The sequence below is a fragment of the Apodemus sylvaticus genome, chromosome 1 (assembly GCF_947179515.1).
Source record: "Apodemus sylvaticus chromosome 1, mApoSyl1.1, whole genome shotgun sequence".
Classification (NCBI taxonomy): Eukaryota; Metazoa; Chordata; class Mammalia; order Rodentia; family Muridae; genus Apodemus; species Apodemus sylvaticus.
This window is the reverse complement of record NC_067472.1, coordinates 58096736-58115371: the sequence shown is the minus strand read 5'-3', so window position 1 is coordinate 58115371 and position 18636 is coordinate 58096736. Positions and strand designations below refer to the sequence as shown.

The 18636-nt window shown below is 44.6% G+C and overlaps 1 protein-coding gene across 1 annotated transcript; it reads right to left on the bottom strand.

Moving 5' to 3' along the window:
- Positions 1–3692: 3692 nt before the first annotated feature.
- Positions 3693–18573, bottom strand: Ccs (copper chaperone for superoxide dismutase). The gene is made up of 8 exons (XM_052193269.1): positions 18426–18573; positions 18057–18129; positions 12168–12305; positions 11337–11514; positions 10816–10876; positions 4268–4345; positions 4094–4197; positions 3693–3985 (listed from the first exon to the last, which is right to left on the bottom strand). Exons 1-8 carry the CDS (start codon positions 18462–18464, stop codon positions 3832–3834), a joined length of 825 nt encoding a protein of 274 aa, XP_052049229.1. The 5' UTR covers positions 18465–18573; the 3' UTR covers positions 3693–3831.
- Between the last annotated feature and the right edge of the window lie 63 nt (positions 18574–18636).

Sequence of the window (18636 nt, the reverse complement as noted above, 5' to 3'; positions counted from 1 at the left end):
GTCATGTAACTTAATGTAGGGGTAGGTTCAGAAATGTTGGCCAAAGTGAAAAGTTCTAAAAACATGAGCAAAAAAGTCAACTCAAAATCCTGAGTCAGACTGAGTGTACTGGCACATACCTTTTCCCCCTGTACTTGGGAGTAGAAACAAGTGGGTATTTGTGAGTTTGAACCCAGCCTGGTCTACATAGCAAGTTCCTGGATAGCTAAGGCTACATTTACATTGAGATCCTGTCTCAAATAAATATTAAAGGGCATACATAGGTTCAATGTAAATAAATACTTTACAATTTTATATACGTACTTGAGCATCCATGAATTTTAATAACTTACTAGGGTCCTAAATGGAAACTATGTGGATACTGGGGAATGATTAATTGGAAATTAATCATTAATTTGATGTAAATTAAATGTGGTTTTCAGCTCACTTTACTCGAAAGGGTGACTATAAACAAGAGTGCATGCAAATGTCCAGAAAGTGGGGAAACAGCTCTTAGGCCCCAAGCTTTACAAGATTGGCTCCCTGGACCCAAGGAGAGATGGGAAACAATCAGCAGAGCAGCCAGAAGGAACAGAGTCCATGGCTTGACACTGCCAGCAGCCTTGAAGCAGGAGAGGCAGGATCTGGAACTAGGAACCGAGCCAGGAGGCTCCAAGGCAAGGCCAAGCGTAAACCACTGCCCAGCTCAGCAAAAGGGACAAGGCCTTTAGTCTGGCATTCACGCAGTCATAAAAGCTGCTTTGTCAAGAACAGCAAGCCTGATGTGCCTCAGGGAATGCTGTTGGGGCAGAACAGATGAGTATGAATACTGGATCTAAGCCCCACATGCCGTTTCCTAGTTAGCAAGCCATCAGCCAAGAATGGATTTTTGTTGGTAGTTTCTCCAGTGCTCTATGTAGCCTCAGGCTCATAGCCACATCATCCTGAACTTGTGTATCTAAGGTTCTGTGCCATTTAATTGGGCATAAGTCAGGGCAAGGTAATCTTAGCATTTGGAGGTGAGATGGGATGGTCTAGAGTTTAAAGTCATCCTCGGCTGTATAGGGAGTCAGAGACTAGCCTGAACTACATGAGACCTTATCTCAAAAAAAAAAAAAAAAAAAAAAAAAAAAAAGCAGGGGGGTAGTGGAAGAGAAGACTCAGTGGTTAAGTGCATATATTGTTATTTCAGAGGAGCAGGGTTCAACACCAATATGGCAGTTCAAAACTGTCTATAAATCCAGTTTCCAGGGGATGTATCATCCACTTTTGACCACTAAAGTCATCAGATATGTACATGGTACACTGACATACATGCAATGCAGCCAGAGCACTCTGACACATAAAATAAAAATAAAAAGTAAGTCTTTAAAAAATTAAATGAATGAATGAATGACTTGGCTGAAGGTGAAGAGTACAAGGTACAATGGTCTATGTGGATGAAATGTCCTGATGAAACTCACTGTGTTCTATATTAACTAAAAAATATAAATAAATAAATAAATAGCCTAAGGGAGCCAGGCATTGTGGCAATGCTCTTAATCCCAGCACTCAGGAAGCAGAGGCAGGTGCATCACTGCAAATTCAAGTCCAGCCCAGTCTACAGAGTGAGTCCCAGGACAGCTAGAGCTATGCAGAGATGCTCTGTCTCTCTCTGCTTTTGGTTTTTTGAGACAGGGTTTCTCTGTATAACTCTGATTGTCCTGGAACTCACTCTGTAGAGCAAGCTGGCCTCCAACTCAAATATCTGCCTGCCTCTGCCTTCTGAGTGCTGGGATTAAAGACATATACCACCATCCCACTAAGACCCCATCTCTAAACCAAAATATCCTGGGGAGAAGAAATAGAAATATATTTTAGCAATCTGAAATGTATATAATACAGATAATAATGTATAATACAAAATGGCTCAGTGGGTAAAGGGACTTGCCACAAAAATCTGGCAACCTGAGTTAGATTCATATAAAGGTAGAAGAACCAACTCCAAAATGTCATCCTCTGAACTCCGCATGAATACCTTGTCACAATAACAAAAATAGCAATATACAATCATACATAGTATATTACATTTAATTATGATATATATATGTATAAAAATATAACCAGAAATTTATTCATGATCTTCTTTCTAACCAAATTAAAAAATGTTTTATTAACATTATTTAGGTTAATTGAGAGTTAAGGTGAGGGCTTCAGAGATAGTTCAGCAGCTAAAAGCACTAGCTGCTCTTCCAGAGGCCCTGAGTTCAATTCCAAGCAACCACACAGAGGTTTACAATCATCTATAATGGGATCCAATGCCCTCTTTGGGTGTGCAGACATACATGCATACAAAGTGCTCATACACATGAAAAAGAGTAATAGGATAGGGAGAGATGGCAATGACTCAAGGGCTTGCCACACAAGCTTGAAGACCTGGGATCCCCAGCATCCATATATATGTTGGGTAGGCATGGTGACCACCACTCACGAGATGGAGATAGTTGTTTGGTGGAACAAAATGGCTTAGCCAAATAAGCTAGCTCTGGGTTCAAATGAGAGATCCCTGCTTCAATATTTAAGGTAGAAAACAATTGAGGAAGACACTAGATGTCAATTCCCCTCCACATGCATCTCAGTTAGGGTTTTACTGCTGTGAACAGACACCATGACCAAGGCAAGTCTTATAAAGGACAACATTTAATTGGGGCTGGCTTACAGGCTCAGAGGCTCAGTTCAGTATTAAGGTGGGAACATGGGCAGCATCCAGGCAGGCATGGTGCAGGAGGAGCTGAGAGTGCTACGTCTTCATCTGAAGGCTGCTAGTAGAAGACTGACTTCCAATCAGCTAGGGTGAGTGTCTTAGAGCCCACGCCCACAGTGACACACCTACTCAACGAGACCATACCTCCAAATAATGCGTCAATATTCAAACCATGACATGTATGTAAATACACATGCAAACCTGCATGCATATAGCCATACACAACAGGTACACACAAAATGAGTAAAATAAATCAACTCAAGACATATTAAGTTCTTAAAAAGGAAGGGATATGGATTGCAGGGGGATATAAGTGTACCTCTTGAATCTCAGGACAGGAAGCAGCTGGCTATACAGGGACCCAATTTGGGGATGGCAGGGTAGCCAGAACTTTGCAGCAGTTCTCAGGTTCTCACTGGGCATCTGCCTCATTCCTCTGTCTTTTGGCCTGGCTTTTTTCTGGGTTTTTTTTTTTTCTTTTTCTTTTTGTTTTTTTTCGAGACAAGAGTTTCTCTGTGTAGCCCTGGCTGTCCTGGAACACACTCTGTAGACCAGGCTGGCCTTGAACTCAGAAATCTGCCTGCCTCTGCCTCCCAAGTGCTGGGATTAAAGGCATGCGCCACTACCACCCAGCTGGCCTGGCTTTTTTTCTGACAGAGTTGACAGAGAAAAAAAGAGGGCCACTGTGGTTTCCCTAATCCTTCCACAGGACCTAATGCTATAGCCCTGATTTAGGTCAAGAGTTCTTTTAGTTCTGTTCATTAATAGTGAGGAACCCAGGGAGATCACACACAGACACGTTACTGCTGTGGCCTTTCGCATGACTTCAAAGAGGATGAGGAATACTCAGGATATATGTGGACTTAAAGTTCATTTGATACCAAAGCCAAGTGGTAGCTCTGGATAGAGACAGCAGAGAGAGTCTACTCACCAAGCCCATTAAAGGACACAGAGACACAGAAACACGGAATGCCATATGAAAGTAACAATTTAATTTGTTCAGGATACAATACCACCGGTACTTAGGCCTGTACAAGCAAGGGCCCACGACTCCCTCTGCAAGAAGATATTCAGCTAAGAGCGCCAAATAACCTGACATGAGGCTCTGTTCAGAGGTGAGCAGGGGGTTGGGTTGAGTCCTTTCGGCCTTGACCAGCAATGGGCCGGCCTCGTTCTTCCCAGATAGTGAGGCCATCACAGGAGCAGATCTGCTTGGGATTCTGGAAAAGGCCAGCAGAGCGTGCAATGATGCCACAGGCCAACCTGTGGGAGGATGTATTATGGTCAGCATAGGCCTCCCCTGGGCCTCCTCAGGGTCCCATGTACCCCACTGGTACATCACTGCTTCCTGCTGGGGGTGGCATAACTCACCTCTTCCCAGAATTCCCTGTGATCTTGGATAATGGATGGCCTCCCTGGCCCAGGTCATCTTCTCCCTCATCGACAACCAGGCTGCGGCCAATCACATCCCACACCTTTGAAGGGAAACAACAGCCTGGTCTCCATTGTCCTCCAAGGAGGGTCCCCACATTCTTCTCATCTTACCTTCAGCTGTTTATCCTCTATCCGGAAGGTAGCTCGGCCACCAGCTTCAGCCTGGATATTGCCCAGATCTCCACGGTGCTGAAATGAGACCCATAGGGGAAAGAAAAAGTTACAGACTCATCACCAGACACTCCCTTTCCTAAGAGTGAAATTCTGGGCAAAAAGCCATCATGCTGCAAAGAACCAGCATTCTCAGTCAGACTCAACCTCTTTCCCTACAAGCCTATTGCCAAGTGTGGCTTCCATCCCCATCAGCTGAGTTCCTGTCCCTTCCTAAGCCCAGGTGTTCAGGAACTCTGGGATCCCTAGGCCAGGCCAGCCTCCATTCCCTGGGGCTTAAGCTGGCTACATCCAGCTTTTCTTAACATCACAGCGGGCAGCATTCCTTGTCTAACTCCCAGCCTCAAGGAACAAGAGGGGAGAAATATGAGAGGGCGGGCAAAGAAATGGCTTTGCCTACTTCTCCTGTGAAGTTAAAAAAAAAAAAAAAAAAAAGCCATAGTGCTGGGGAGATGGCTCAGTGGATGTCATGAAAGTATAGGTGCCAGAGTTCAGATTCTCAGCACCCAGGTGAAAGCTTAGCATGGAGGTACATGCCCATAATCCCAGTGCCAGGGGTACGGATACAGAGCCTGGGGGCTCGTACTGGTCAGCAAGTCTAGTGAAAACAGCAAGCTGCAGTTTCAATGAAGAGACCCTGTCCCAAACAATTAAATGGAGAGCGATAAAGAAAGATAACTAAAGTCAACCACTGGGGTACATGCATGTGTGTGTGTAAGTGCTCATAACACACACCACGCACGCACGCACGCACGCACGCATGCCCAATGTAAGGCATTCTGCCAGGCATAGTGAGCATTATACACAATGCCCTACTTTTAAGAGCCTACAATAGGAAACAGAGGTCATTAGAGAAGAGTGAGGAGAGTTGATCATGCGCTTTGAGGTGACAGGACCCAAGTAGTGAGCTTCAGAAAACTACATCCGTACAAATGGAATATTCCCAGCTTGATGCATAAGCAGACACAAATGTCTGCCTCGGGTGAGCTGGTCCCCACAGTCCCACTGCTGAACAGAGAAGAATGTCAGTGTGGCGCACGCCTTTGATCCCAGCAGTGGGAGGCACACAGATCTGAGTTCGAGGCCAGCCTGGTTTACAGTGAGTTCCAGGACAGCCAAGACTATACAGAGAAACCCTGTATCAGGAAACAACAACAAACAGAAATTTGGCTTCAACTTCATCTTGTCTCTAGGCACAGCTGACACAGGTGGCACCTGTTTTGTTGTTGTTGATGATGATGATGATGATGATGATGATGATTTCTTTTGTTTGTTTTTGTTACAATGCCCTGTGCTAAAGAGTTAAATGGTGGAGAGCCAAAGGTGGAGAAGATGACAGGGACCTTGCCAATTGTTTCTGGGGTTGAAGAACAAGCCAGGCAGAGTGGCTGAAGGCATGATCTTGACAGGGTATTAGGGAAAGGCAGCCTTTCAATCCCGCCCCTAAACACACAACAGGTAGACTGGGTCAGAGGCCTTCATGTCTGCAGGATGCTGGGCCCAGCCTATATACTCTTGGGTCCTGGGGAACCAAGAGGGTGTCACATAGAGCATGCCAAGTCTCCTTGATGCTTCAGAGGACTAAAGGAGGTGAGATGAATGGGCCCTGAGACACTGTCAGCGGGTAAGCTAGAGACAGCCAGGCTTGGATATCATTTCCCATGCTGGCCCTTAATGCCATCTGGATGGAGAAGAAACTTGCTGATCCTGGGCCTCATCACTGCATGCTAGTTCATTTCTTACTTCATCTCCTGGAGAGATGGCGCAAATGGTTTAAAAACATCAAACAATTTAGACTCTTAGACATGCTAAGCATATGCTCTACAAATAGACCAGATACATAACTTTTTGGTGTTTTATTTTTACATTTATTCATGTACTTATTTTTTATTTATTTATTTATTTAGTGTGTGTGTGTGTGTGTGTGTGTGTGTGTGTGAATGCATGTTCACATACACACAGACATGAGCATATGGAAATCAGACAACAGCTTACAAGAGACAGTTCTCTCCATCTGTCACAGGTTGCTGAGGTCAAACTCAAGTTGTCAGACATGGAAACAAATGTCTTTACCCCCTGTTTTGCTTTTTGGGAGGGTTGTTTGTTTGTTTGTTTGTTTAGAGACAAGGTCACAGACTGCAGAGATGACTCAGCAGTTAAGAGCACTGACTGCGGTGCTGGAGAGATGGCTCAGTGGTTAAGAGCACTGACTGCTCTTCTGAAGGTCCTGAGTTCAAATCCCAGCAACCACATGGTGGCTCACAACCATCTGTAGTGAGATCTGATTCCCTCTTCTGGAGTGTCTGAAGATAGCTACAGTGTACTTACATATAATAATACATACATACTTACATATAATAAATAAATCTTTAAAAAAAAAAAAGAGCACTGACTGCTCTTCCAAAGGTCCAGAGTTCAAATCCCAGCAACCACATGGTAGCTCACAACCATCCATAAGGAAATCTGACTCTCTCTTCTGGAGTGTCTGAAGACAGCTACAGTGTACTTACTTATAAATAAATAAATCTTTAGAGTCAAGGTCACATATAACCCTGGGTAGCCTTGAATTTGCTATGTAGCCAAGGCTGGCCTTAAACTCCTAATCTTCCTGTCTCTACCTCCCAAATGCTGTGACTATAGGCATGTGTTGCTATAACTGAGACAATTCTATGGTTTTGTTTCCTTGGTTGCTTCTGATCCCCTGTTCCAAGGGTATGAGGGTAAGTCCCAAGTCCCAAGGCAGTCTTCTGTCTTTTAGGAACATTTCTGCTCTGTTGTGACTTAAATGGTTTCCTCTGCCAAAGCTGCCAACCTGCCTTAGCCTGTCCACATGTAGAGCTCACCCTCACCCTTCAAAACTCAAGGAGGCAGAAAGCCTCTGGACGCCCTCCCTGTGTTCACCTCCTGTGTGATTTAGCCACTTTTGTGTGGACTGGAGCAAGTATCATTTCCTGGATTAGATTACAGAATCTCGTGTCCTAGGAGACACCAGCTTATGTTTGGTGAGCTGCTCTAGGAAGAGGCTCACAGAGCAAAGGACTGTTTTCTAGCCAAGAACCCAAGGCCTCCCAACAGCAACATTGCCAACTGCCAATGCCATTGGGGAAACAGATTTCCCATGTTGGTGTCCATAACAACTCAGGATCCAAGAGACTGAGCCAGAGGCACCCAGGTATCTGTCCCAGAAAAACTGGGAAACAATTGTTGAGGCCTGCTCTTTTTAACATAAATGTAGCCATTTTGTATTCAGACTCCATGTTCCTCACAAGGTGAAATTAATAGTTATTACCCTGACACTGAATAATGCTAATAAGCCAAAAGGTTGTGGTTGTATCACTTGTATCCTGTTATCACAATGTTCTGAAATTCCCCTGTCTACCACCTGTCCACCACCTTACCTCACTCAGGACCAGTCAGCTTAAAGGTTAGCTGATAATGCTTTGTCTAAGTAACCAAAAACATCATACCACTTCACTGCTTGTGTCCTAATGTTTTCTTTTTTTTTTTTTAAGATTTATTTATTTATTATATGTAAGTACACTGCAGTTGTCTTCAGACACTCCAGAAGAGGGCTTCAGATCTTATTACAGATGGTTGTAAGCCATCATGGGATTGCTGGGATTTGAACTCAGAACCTTCAGAAGAGCAGTCAGTGCTCTTAATCGCTGGGCCATCTCTCTAGCCCATGTCCTAACTTTTGAACCTGTTTTTTTCTATAAAAAGCCTGCCCTAAGCACAGACTAGTGCCACAATTAGGATTTTCCTTCTTGTGGACCTGGACGTCTAGTGCGTTCAATAAACTATTCTTGCTTAACTGTGACTGGTATTCATATGGTGTGAGTGGCAATTCTCAGAGACTGAGCTACCAACCAAAGAGCACACACAGGCTGGACCGAGGCCCTCAGCACATACATAGTAGATATGCAGCTCAATCTCTATGTGGTCCCCTAACAACTGGAGCATAGGCTCTCCCTAAAACTATAGACTGACTGTGGTATCCATTCACCAACAGAGATACCCTTTCTGGCCTTAATAGGAGAGGATGTACCTAATCTGGTAGAAACTTCATGTGCCAGGGGAGGGGGATACAAGGGGGTGGGCACACTCTCAGAGGAGAAAGGAAGTAGCGAGGGGAAGGGACTCTGTGTGTGTGAGGGGGAGACCAGGAAGAGCGAGCCAGTGTTTGGGAATGTTAATTAATTAATTAAAAAGAAAAGAAACGGGGGCTGGAGAGGTGGCTCAGTGGTTAAGAGCACTGACTGCTCTTCTGAAGGTCCTGAGTTCAAATCCCAGCAACCACATGGTGGCTCACAACCATCCGTAATGAGATCTGATGCCCTCTTCTGGAGTGTCCGAAGACAGTTACAGTGTACTTACATATAATAAATAAATTAAAAAAAAAAAAGAAAGAAAAGAAAAGAAACACATAGGTGCCAGGCAGTGGTGGCACATACCTTTAATCCCTGCACTAAGGAGGCAAAGGCAGGTGGATTTCTGAGTTCAAGGCCAGCCTGGTCTACAGAGTGAGTTCCAGAACAGCCAGGGCTACACAGAGAAACCCTATCTCAAAAAAAAAAAAAAAAAAAAAAAAAAAAAACAACCTATAAAGGAAGGAAAAACAGACAAACACACTCAGGCTGTAAAATATTCAATACCAGCATGTCTTATTTCTGTGCCCTTTGTTGGTTGTAGTGCTTTATTCTGTTTTCTTCTAAAGAATTTTCTTTAAAAAATATTTTTTTTGAGATAAGTTCTCACTACATATCCTTGGTTGGCCTAGAACTCACTGGAGATGAGGCTAAATTCAAACTCACAGAGCTCTGCTTTCCTTGTCTCCCACATGCTAGGAGAAAAGATGTGTACCAGGATGCCCAGCTTTACACACTGGTTTTTATTTTCTTCATGTCTATATTTCTAGGTAAGTGTGTATAGCACATTGTGTATGGGTGCCTGTGGAAGCCCGAAGATGGTGTTGGATCCCTTGGATCTGGAATTACAGGCAATTGTGAGCTACCCAACATGGCTGCCAGGAACTGAACTCATCTCTGAAAGACCAGCAAGCACCCTAACCACCAAGCCGTCTCTCTAGCCCCACAATTCTAGAACATTTTCATACACTTTACTGGTTGAGCACTCCTAATTAAAAATACACTCTTAATAGAATCTGAGTTTGGAACACTTGATCTGGGGCCTGCAGATAGCAATGTTCAAGCTGTACCACAATTCTACTGGATTGGGATGCCTGGCTTGTACCGTGGTTTCACTAATTTTGTGCCAGGAAGTTGTGGAGTGGCATTGAGATAGAAAGCAGGACACAGTGACTCTTGCCTATCATTTCAGCGTCTGAGAGATACAGGAAGGAAGACCAAAACTTCAAGGCCATCCTTGGTTATGTAATGATTTTGAGGTCAGCATGGGCTACCTGAGATACTATCTCAAACAAACAAACAAAAATGATAGAAAATTAAGACAAACTCTGGAGTCCTGAGAAGATCCAGGAAGGAATTGTGTTTTTTCTAGCTTTCAGAACAAGAACTCAGCTTAGGATTTAACTCCAAGTACAAGGAGGGATGCACTCCTCTGAGAAGTCCCACAAGAGCACTAAGGAACAAAAATCTCTGAGCAAGAAAGCAATGTTGTTGTGATGGCTGAGTTTAATGATCAGTTTGATTGAACTGACAGTCACCTCGGAGATTTGTAAAGCACACTTCTAGATGTGTAAACCATGAAGACTTAAATGATGGATAGACCCCTTGATGGATTCATGACATGTTGGCATCACTGGGAGACCAGGAAGGGTAGGAGGTGGGGCTTTTTCAGAGGAAATCATCCACAGGGAAATGTCCTTGAGGGCCATATTTTGTCGGTCCTTTTCCTGTGACCTTTTTCTCGGTTTTCTGGCTACCATTATGTGAACTGTCCTCTACCTTGACCTGTGCTCCACATTGACCTCCTGCTCAATGAAGCAATGGAATAATTAACTGTACAGATGTACTACTCACTTAAGACAAAGACTACTAAAGTGGCAGGAGCTCCCTGAAAACAGGAAAAGAATTCTATGGTGAAAAAAATGAAACCTCAGCGCTGCTGGAAATGCAGCTGAGCAGCAGAGTACTGGCTGGCAGGTGTGCAGCCTTAGGCGCCACGCCTAGTACAAGACAGAAGAGGGCTGAGTAAAGAAGGGACAAAGGGGACAAAGAATGAAGAAAAACAGGAAAAAGGAGCCACAAGGGTCCCTGGCAAGAGTCTAGCAGGAACTTCCCCTGCTAGACTGAGATTCCTCAGGGCAGGCACTAGGGTGTATAGTATTGTATCCCTAGGGCCCTGATCACAAGACTTCTCAAGTAAAATTACTAAATTAATCAACATCAGATGCAATGAAAAACCCACACATAAAGCAATCACAGTGCAAAGCCCAAGAACTGACTGCTTACCTCTGAGTCCCTGAATTCTCTCTATGCCCAAACCCAGCCCAAACCTACACTTACCCGATCAGTGTCCTGAGGACCCCCATGAGATGCTCCATCAGGGTTAAAATGGTCCCCACAGCTAAGGATGAAAAGTAGCAGATAGGTATCCAAAGAATTGTGTCTCGACCCTCTTCTCTGACTACCTTTGTTTTTCATTCATTCATTCACTCATTCCTTTATTCAACAAACAGAACTATTCTGTGCCAGGACTAGGGCAAAAAACATAGAAACTAATCGTGTAGATTGTGTCTTCTGCGAGTTTCTGCTTCAGAAGATGCAGAAGAGTAAACAACCAATCATATTACAGAAGACACCACTAGACACAGGGCCTCTTCCTTCTCTGTGCCCATGAGTCACCCTGTATCTCAGATGTTGATTTATATCCTCTGAAGCCTTTTATATGCCACTTAACATCTGTAAGCCTCAGTTTCCTAATCTGTACACTGGGCCTGTGTATATGCACCTCCCACGAGAGTGCTCTTGAGGACAGATGAAAGTATGTAGCTGAAGACGCTACAAGGATGTAAAGGATGACTCACCTGTTGCAATCCCTTGTAAGGTCCCCATACTGATGGACATGGAGTCCATGCAGCCCAGGTTCTAGGCCGTCGATGGTTCCCTCAATCAGGCAGAGTTCAGAGGATAGCTGTAGAAAGCGGACCACCCCCTGTACAGTGCCACAGCCCTCCAGAATGGCCACTGCTGCTCCCAGATTCTCTGCAAGGTAGGAAATACTCACTGTCTTCCCATCTCACCTGGCCCCTAGTGGACCAGCCTGAGGGCATTGTTAGATTAAAAGCCATCTGGTTACAAGGTCAAAATAAGTTCATTCCTGTTTTCTGTAAAACTTGGGTTTAACTGTGTCTTGACATATTTTCTGGAATTTAACATATTCCTACACTCTATACCCTAACCTCTTGCCTGCTAAGACGGGATGCTCTGCCAATTAATTTTGAGATGTTCTGCCAAGTTACCAAAAACTCTTGGAAACCCCCTAGCCTTATAGGGTTGTTTTGTTTGTTTTTTGTTCTGTTAGTTTGGATATATATATATATATATATATCCAACATTTTCCTATGTTCAATTCTATTTTCTCAAACACTGCTTTAAGGGAGACAGCCCTGTCTAACGGGGAAAAAACTTATTTGACTAAAGAATTTGGGTAGTGGCCTTAACTCTTGTTCAGAGGAATCAACATCCATTCCTTTCAGTGGCTCGGGAAGAGGGAGGAAGGAATCTCACATAATTTTCATAACTCCCCAAAGCCAATCCAGCCCAGTCCTGAGACTCCAGTGGTTAGATTAATACCAGTTCTTGCTCCAGAACTCCACCCCCAAAGGCCAAGACAGAGACTATAAACAGTCACTTACGTAATTGGCTGCTGCCCATGCCCTTGAGCACAGCCTGCCTTCCTGTGCTTTCCAGGAGTGCTTGCACCTCCTGGCTGGGCAGAGTGGTCTGCACCAGCACCATCTGGTTCTCCAACTGAACGTCCACATTCTGGACACCTAGCAGAGACAGAGGGGAGGGGTCAGCAGAGAGCTGGCACCACATGTTGGTAGCACAGCGCTTTCCCATCCCAATTTTACTTCTGCAACGCTTCATATGGCCAGAGGGAAACCTAGAAGCTTCCTTCTAGTATTAAGAACTTGGGTGTGGTATTTTTGTGAGTCGTGGGGGGGCGGAGGTGAAGGGAGGGAGAAACGGAACTCAAGGCCTCTCACATACTAGGCAAGTGCTCTATCACTGAGCTTCACTCCTTTTTTTGAGTTATTACACGTCAGATATTATCTGACTTTTTGGTTTATTGAGGGCAGGGTCTCACTCTGTAGTCCAAGCTGGTCTGGAATTCAATAGTTAACCCAGGTGACCTTTGAACTTGAGGTGAATTCTTCTGCTTCAGCTTCCTAAATTCTAGGATTACAGGCATGTACCATCACCTCAGATTTTTGAAACATGGAATATTCTTATTAATTTTTTTTATAGAAGTAGGCTAACCTGGAACTTACATAAAGGAGGAAGAAGAGAGCTGACTCTACGACAACCAAAGTTGTCCTCTGCCCTCCACGTGTGTGCTATGGTGCGTGTGTCCCCAACTCAGTAAGTAAATAAAGAAATGCTAAAAGTAGGCTAACTATATTAGCATTCTCCATGACAGCTGAAAGGTGGACACTGCCCAAGTGTCCATCAACTGCACGGCAAGATGTGAAGCCAGAAATGGCTACATAAATTACATGATACCACTTGTATGAACTGTCCGAGACAGGCAAATCTATAGGCAGGAAATGGATTAGAGGACAGAGTGGAGGAACAGGAAGGTGATAGAGGATACAGGATTTCTTTATAAGGCAAAGAATATATAACTAATGGAGGGGATGGCTACCCAGCTCAGTAAATGAATTAACTGAACCATATGCTTCAAATTGGTGACCTTTATAGCATGTGAATTTTAGCACAATAAAGCTATTACCCAAACAAAGGAGGACCGAGGGTGGCTCCCATCCTAAGAGCTGACACTGAGCATGTACCATAAACCAAGCTTTCTTTTTTCTTTAAGATTATTGATTATGTGGACGAGTGCTTTGTCTACCCATGTGTATGCACACCATTTGCATGCAGTGCCTGCGATGACCCTCACAGGACACTGGATCCTGTCTTAGTTAGGGTTCTCCTGGACCACTGTGAGTTGCCATGTAGGTGCTAGAAACCAAAGCCAGGTCTTCTGCAAGAGCAGTCAGTGCTCTTTCCTGCTAAAGCCCATCAAGCCCTTTTCGGTGTGCTTTACCTAGATTGTTCTATTTCATGTTTAGGGTAACCCTGGGAATTTATCTATTTGACAGATAAGATACAATGTATGACAGAACAATAGCAATGTACGGAAAGTATACAAGTTGCAGAACTGGAACTCAGTCCAGGCGGCCTAGCTACAGAGCAAAAACAATTAGCCCAAACCTTCTACTCATGGTAGGAAGACCTAGCCCACGCTTCCTGGGGCTCCAGGACCCACCCACACAACACATTGTCTACTGCACTCACTCTGCTCTGATTACACCCCATTGTTTCCCTCATCAGGCTGTCAAGTCAGTGAGGCCTGAAACTATTTGTGGTCCACAGAGATCAAATTTAAAGTAAGTGTGTCAGATCAAAGTGCTAGTTAAGTTCTATTACCTTTGAAATCCTTAAGTCACCTCAGTGTGTATAATCCTATGAGATAATTCTTACATTCTCATGGAAAGATTTTTACATAACTAATGCCATATTACTCTGAATTATGACTTTTAATAAATTTTTTAATTTTATTTTTATTTTATGAATGTGGGTGTTTTGCTTGCACATATGTCTGTGCACCACACATGCTCGGTGCCTGTGGAGATGAGAAGCATTAGATCTCTTGGAACTGGAGTTATGGACAGTTGAGAGTCAGGATGCTAGAAATGGAACCTGGGTCCTTTGGAAGGGCAACCAGTGCTAATTCTTGAGTCATCTCTCTAGCACCTAAATTATTTTATTTTTAATTATGTATTTATATGTATGTTGGGGGAGGGTGTGTATGTGAGTGCAGATGCCCGTGGAGTCCATGAGAGGGTATCAAATCACCTGAAGCTAAAGTTACAAGTAACCGTGCCACCTAATGTGGATCTGGAAACCCAACAGGTTCTCCCCAGGGCAGGAGTGCTTTTAACCACTGGACCATCTCTCAGCTACACACTATTTTTTTTTTTTGAAACATGGTCTTGATTTGTAATTTAAATTGGCCTTGAACACTCTATCTCAGCCTCTAGAGTGCTAGGGTTACAAACCCATGACAGCTTTCAGGGACTGAAGGGACATATTGTTGAAGCCAGGTTTGCCTAAACTGTGTTTTGGAATGGTAAGTGAAGATCTAATGGAGTTAGAGACATACCACTAAAAGTAACATATGCCAGGCAAAGTTTTTCTAAGGAGCATTCTTGCTGGGAAAACACGTGGGACTTTGGTTGAACCCTAAGCAATTTCAAGGCTTCCGTGGGCAGCTTAGTCACCAAAAGGAGACTTCAGATAATCATGTTTTCTGATTTCAGTAAGTGAAATCAACTTGGCTTTCTCCTAGCTGAGCAGAAGAGTTTCAGTTTACAGAATACACTGAGGGAGAGAGTTGCCCAAGACCTCAGGAAAGAGAACTTTACTCTCCTCCCAAATGTCATGGGAGGAGCTTGTCTCCGAAGTCTTTCACTACTTTTGCCCTACCGCCGAAGTCCTTCACTACTTTTGCCCTACCGTAACTGTGTCTTCTGTTTTTTCTCCACTGTGCCCTCACTAAAGGCTGGCTTGGCTACACACCAAGATCCACCTGCCAAACAGACCTACCTGCTGCACTGTTGGAAGCCCTGCCTCCTTCTGGTTCAGAGTGAGGCTGGGAATTCTAAGGAACAATCTGCTCTGGCCCTCCCACATCCAAGGCACAGAATCAGCTCCTCCTGGGAGAGCTTGGGTCTGGTAATCCATGCTATGCCAGGTCAGACCATCAGGAAACCTTATCTGCTGTGTATGGAAAACACAACCAGGCCTCAGCACTAACCCTAGACACCTTGCTTCTCCGTAGCCTGCTCATGAACACTGTCTATGGACTCTCTGTTTTCTGTCTTTAGTCCAGTGGGTCTGAAGCTTCCTGATGCTGACCCTTTAATACAGTGCCCCATGTTATGATCCCCAACCATAAAATTATTTTTGCTGCTGCTTTATAACTGTAATTTTGCTACCATTATGAATTGCAATGTAAATATCTGTGTTTTACAATGGTCTTAGGCAAACTCCAAAGGGATCTTAACTAAAATTGAGCTGAAATCCTCTCTTTTAGTAGCTTTCCACATAAGGGCCAAGGTGATGGCTTTTACTTTTTTTTTTTTTTTTTTTTGGTGTGTATATGTGTATAGTATACATGCATATTTGGGAGTGTGGGGGCAGATACTTGTGCAGGTGCATATGGTGTCCACCTGTCTTCCTTTCAAAGATTTATTTATTTATTATAAATAAGTACACTGTAGCTGTCTTCACATCAGAAGAGGGCATCAGATCTCATTACACATGGTTGTGAGCCAGCATGTGGTTGCTGAGATTTGAACTCAGGACCTCTGGAAGAACAGTCAGTGCTCTTAACCGCTGAGCCATCTCTCCAGCCCCACCTGTCTTCCTTAATCGCTCTCTCCCTTTTATGCTGAGGCAGTTTCTGTCACCTGAACCTGGAGCTCACCAATTCGGCTGGTCTAGCGAGCTAGCTTGCCCTGGGGGACCTATGTCTATCTTCTGAGGGCTGGGGCTCCAGGTGAGCCACTACACCAGTCTGGTATTTACTCAGGTGCTGGGAATCCAAACTGGACTCTCACACTGATGCAGCTATCGCTTCTACCGACTCAGCCATCGTCCTAGCCACTGACTACACATGGTGCACAGAAACATGCAAGCAAAACACCTGTGCATATAAAATAAATCAAATTTTAAAAGTAAGCCTTAAAAAAAATTCATCCCAAGCCAGGCAGATGGCTTGATGGGTGAACTGTTCAGGTTTGTTTGTTGTTTTTTTCTGTTTTGTTTTGGGTTTCTTTCTTTTTTTTTTTGGTGCTAATTTTTTTTAAAGATTTATTTATTTATTTAATGTGAATACACTGTAGCTGTCTTCAGACACACCAGAAGAGGGTGTCATATCTCTTTATGGATGGTTGTGAGGCCCCATGTGGTTGCTGGGATTTGAACTCAGGACCTTCGGAAGAGCAGTCAGTGCTCTTAACCGCTGAGCCATCTCTCCAGCCCATGGTGCTAATATTTTTAAAGATTTATTTATTTATTTATTTATTTTAAGTGCATGAGTACATACCCACCAGAAGAGGGCATCAGCTCCCATTACAGATGGTCATGAGCCACCATGCGGTTGCTGGAAATTGAACTCAGGACCTCTGGAAGGGCAGTCCGTGCTCCTAACCGCTGAGTCATCTTCCTAGCCCCAGGTGACCTGTTCTTGCTACACAACTGACAGCTGGAAGCCGAGAACCGACTCTGAAGTTGTTCTTGACTTCCACCTGCACGACCCTCTCCCCAAAGCACATCATACACACATTCACTAATAATAAATCAAATAACAGTTTCAGGTCAGGTATGGTGACGCACACCTTTCATCTCAGCCCTCGGGGAGAGAGGAAAAGTAAGCAGATCTCTGTGAACTGCAGGTCAGCTTGGTCTACACAGTGAGTTCCAGGAAGCCAGGGTTATGTAGAGAGACCTTATGTCAAAATAAAACAAAACACAAAACAACCAGTTCCCCCAATCTCCCTCCTAAAACATCACCTTTGCCTGTAAGTTTCTCTTCTCTTTCCTCTTACAATGCCCTGAAATTGACTGCACTCTCACTGTGTTCGTGTGTGTGTGTGTGGGGGGGGGGTGCGCGCCCTCACTACATGCTCAAGACTTGTATCGACTAATTCCCTCCCCACAACAACACTGAGTTATGAATGCTGCTCAAACACTGCAGAAACAGAAGCATAGAAAGCAAGCATGAAGTGGTGCTAATATGTGGCAAAGAGGGCGTCTAAATGTAAACAGATCCAACTCCAAAGTGCACCTGTGAAATTATACACACTGATCCTCCCCCAACCAGAGTCCTGACTTCAGACTCTTATCTCCTTCCTTCCCTTCACCACAATGGCTTCCCAATGAAGTGCTCTATGAGTGCTCCTTTTGCAATGTTTATATGATCTTTATTCAGCCTCCAGTGTCTAATCTATACTGGTTGAAAAGTTGAATGAACACTTAACAGAATCAAAAAAGCCAGTTTCCAGTGTCAGGTAGATGACTCTGCCTTTCATATCTTTCCTCTTTTGCCAGGTCACCTGCAGACCCCTGGCTTAAGCTCCCTGAATTGGGCCAGGGATGCTGTTTGCTTTTTAAGATCTGTGCTGTTTCCCTTTTAAGAACTGTGCTGTTTCTCTTTTAAGAACTGTGCTTTTTCCCCAAGCAAGACCTCAAGTGCCCTCCCATCGCCAGAATGCCCTGGGTAGGAGGTGTTCTATACTCTGGCTAGTTCATGATGTTCAGCAGCTGGACAGGCAGTTAGTGCTAGAAGAAAGCTCTGGCTAGGCAAGCTTGAGGCCTGCATTCTATCTAGGCTCTGCCCCGGCATCTCTGGGACCCTGAGAAACTTCCTTTCATTCTTTCTGCATCTGTGCAACGGGAATACTTCTAAACACAAACCCTTGGGCTGATCCCAGAAAGATGTATTCCGCTCTTACCTGCCACCCCTTTCAGGGACTTGTGCACAGCGTCCACACAGTTCTGACAACTCATCTGCACTGTGAACTCAAGCTGTAAGGGAAGCAAGGCCCGGGTACATGTCAGGCATGATCCTGATTCGCCTCCTGCCCTATGTCTCTAATCACACATTGCACATGACTTCTCTTCAAATTCCTTTATTATCTTATGTGTATTCCAGGATAGTGGTCTCACACTCCCACTGTGAGGGGCATCGCTACCTTAACCCCAGAATTTCACCTCCCTAGGAGCCTGCTCTTTCCTGGCTACCCAAGATAACGATCCCCGTCGCCCCCCCTCCCCCGCAAGGGCTGAAGTTATGCGAGGCTCTACAGGAGGCTTTCACTCACCGCACACATAGTCCCACCGTCCCCCGACTTCGAAGCCATCCTGACTGGTCACTCGCCTGGGCCGCACAAGCGGTAGGGTCCAGAGACCAACACAACTCTGCTTTGCGGGATGGGCGGAGCCTCGGGGGCCGCCCTTTGCTCCACCTCCTTGGCGCGTGCGCTTGTTAGTCCCAGGCGTCTGAGCGGTCCGGTAGCGGCTATCGGCTGCGCA

Coding starts and splice junctions, on each gene's coding strand:
- Ccs (XM_052193269.1), bottom strand. CDS start 18,464: ATGGCTTCGAAGTCGGGGGACGGTGGGACTATGTGTGCG. Junction 10,877..11,336: donor CTTACAAGGGATTGCAACAG/GTGAGTCATCCT, acceptor TTTCATCCTTAG/CTGTGGGGACCATTTTAACC. Junction 4,346..10,815: donor GTCCTCAGGACACTGATCGG/GTAAGTGTAGGT, acceptor GTCTCATTTCAG/CACCGTGGAGATCTGGGCAA.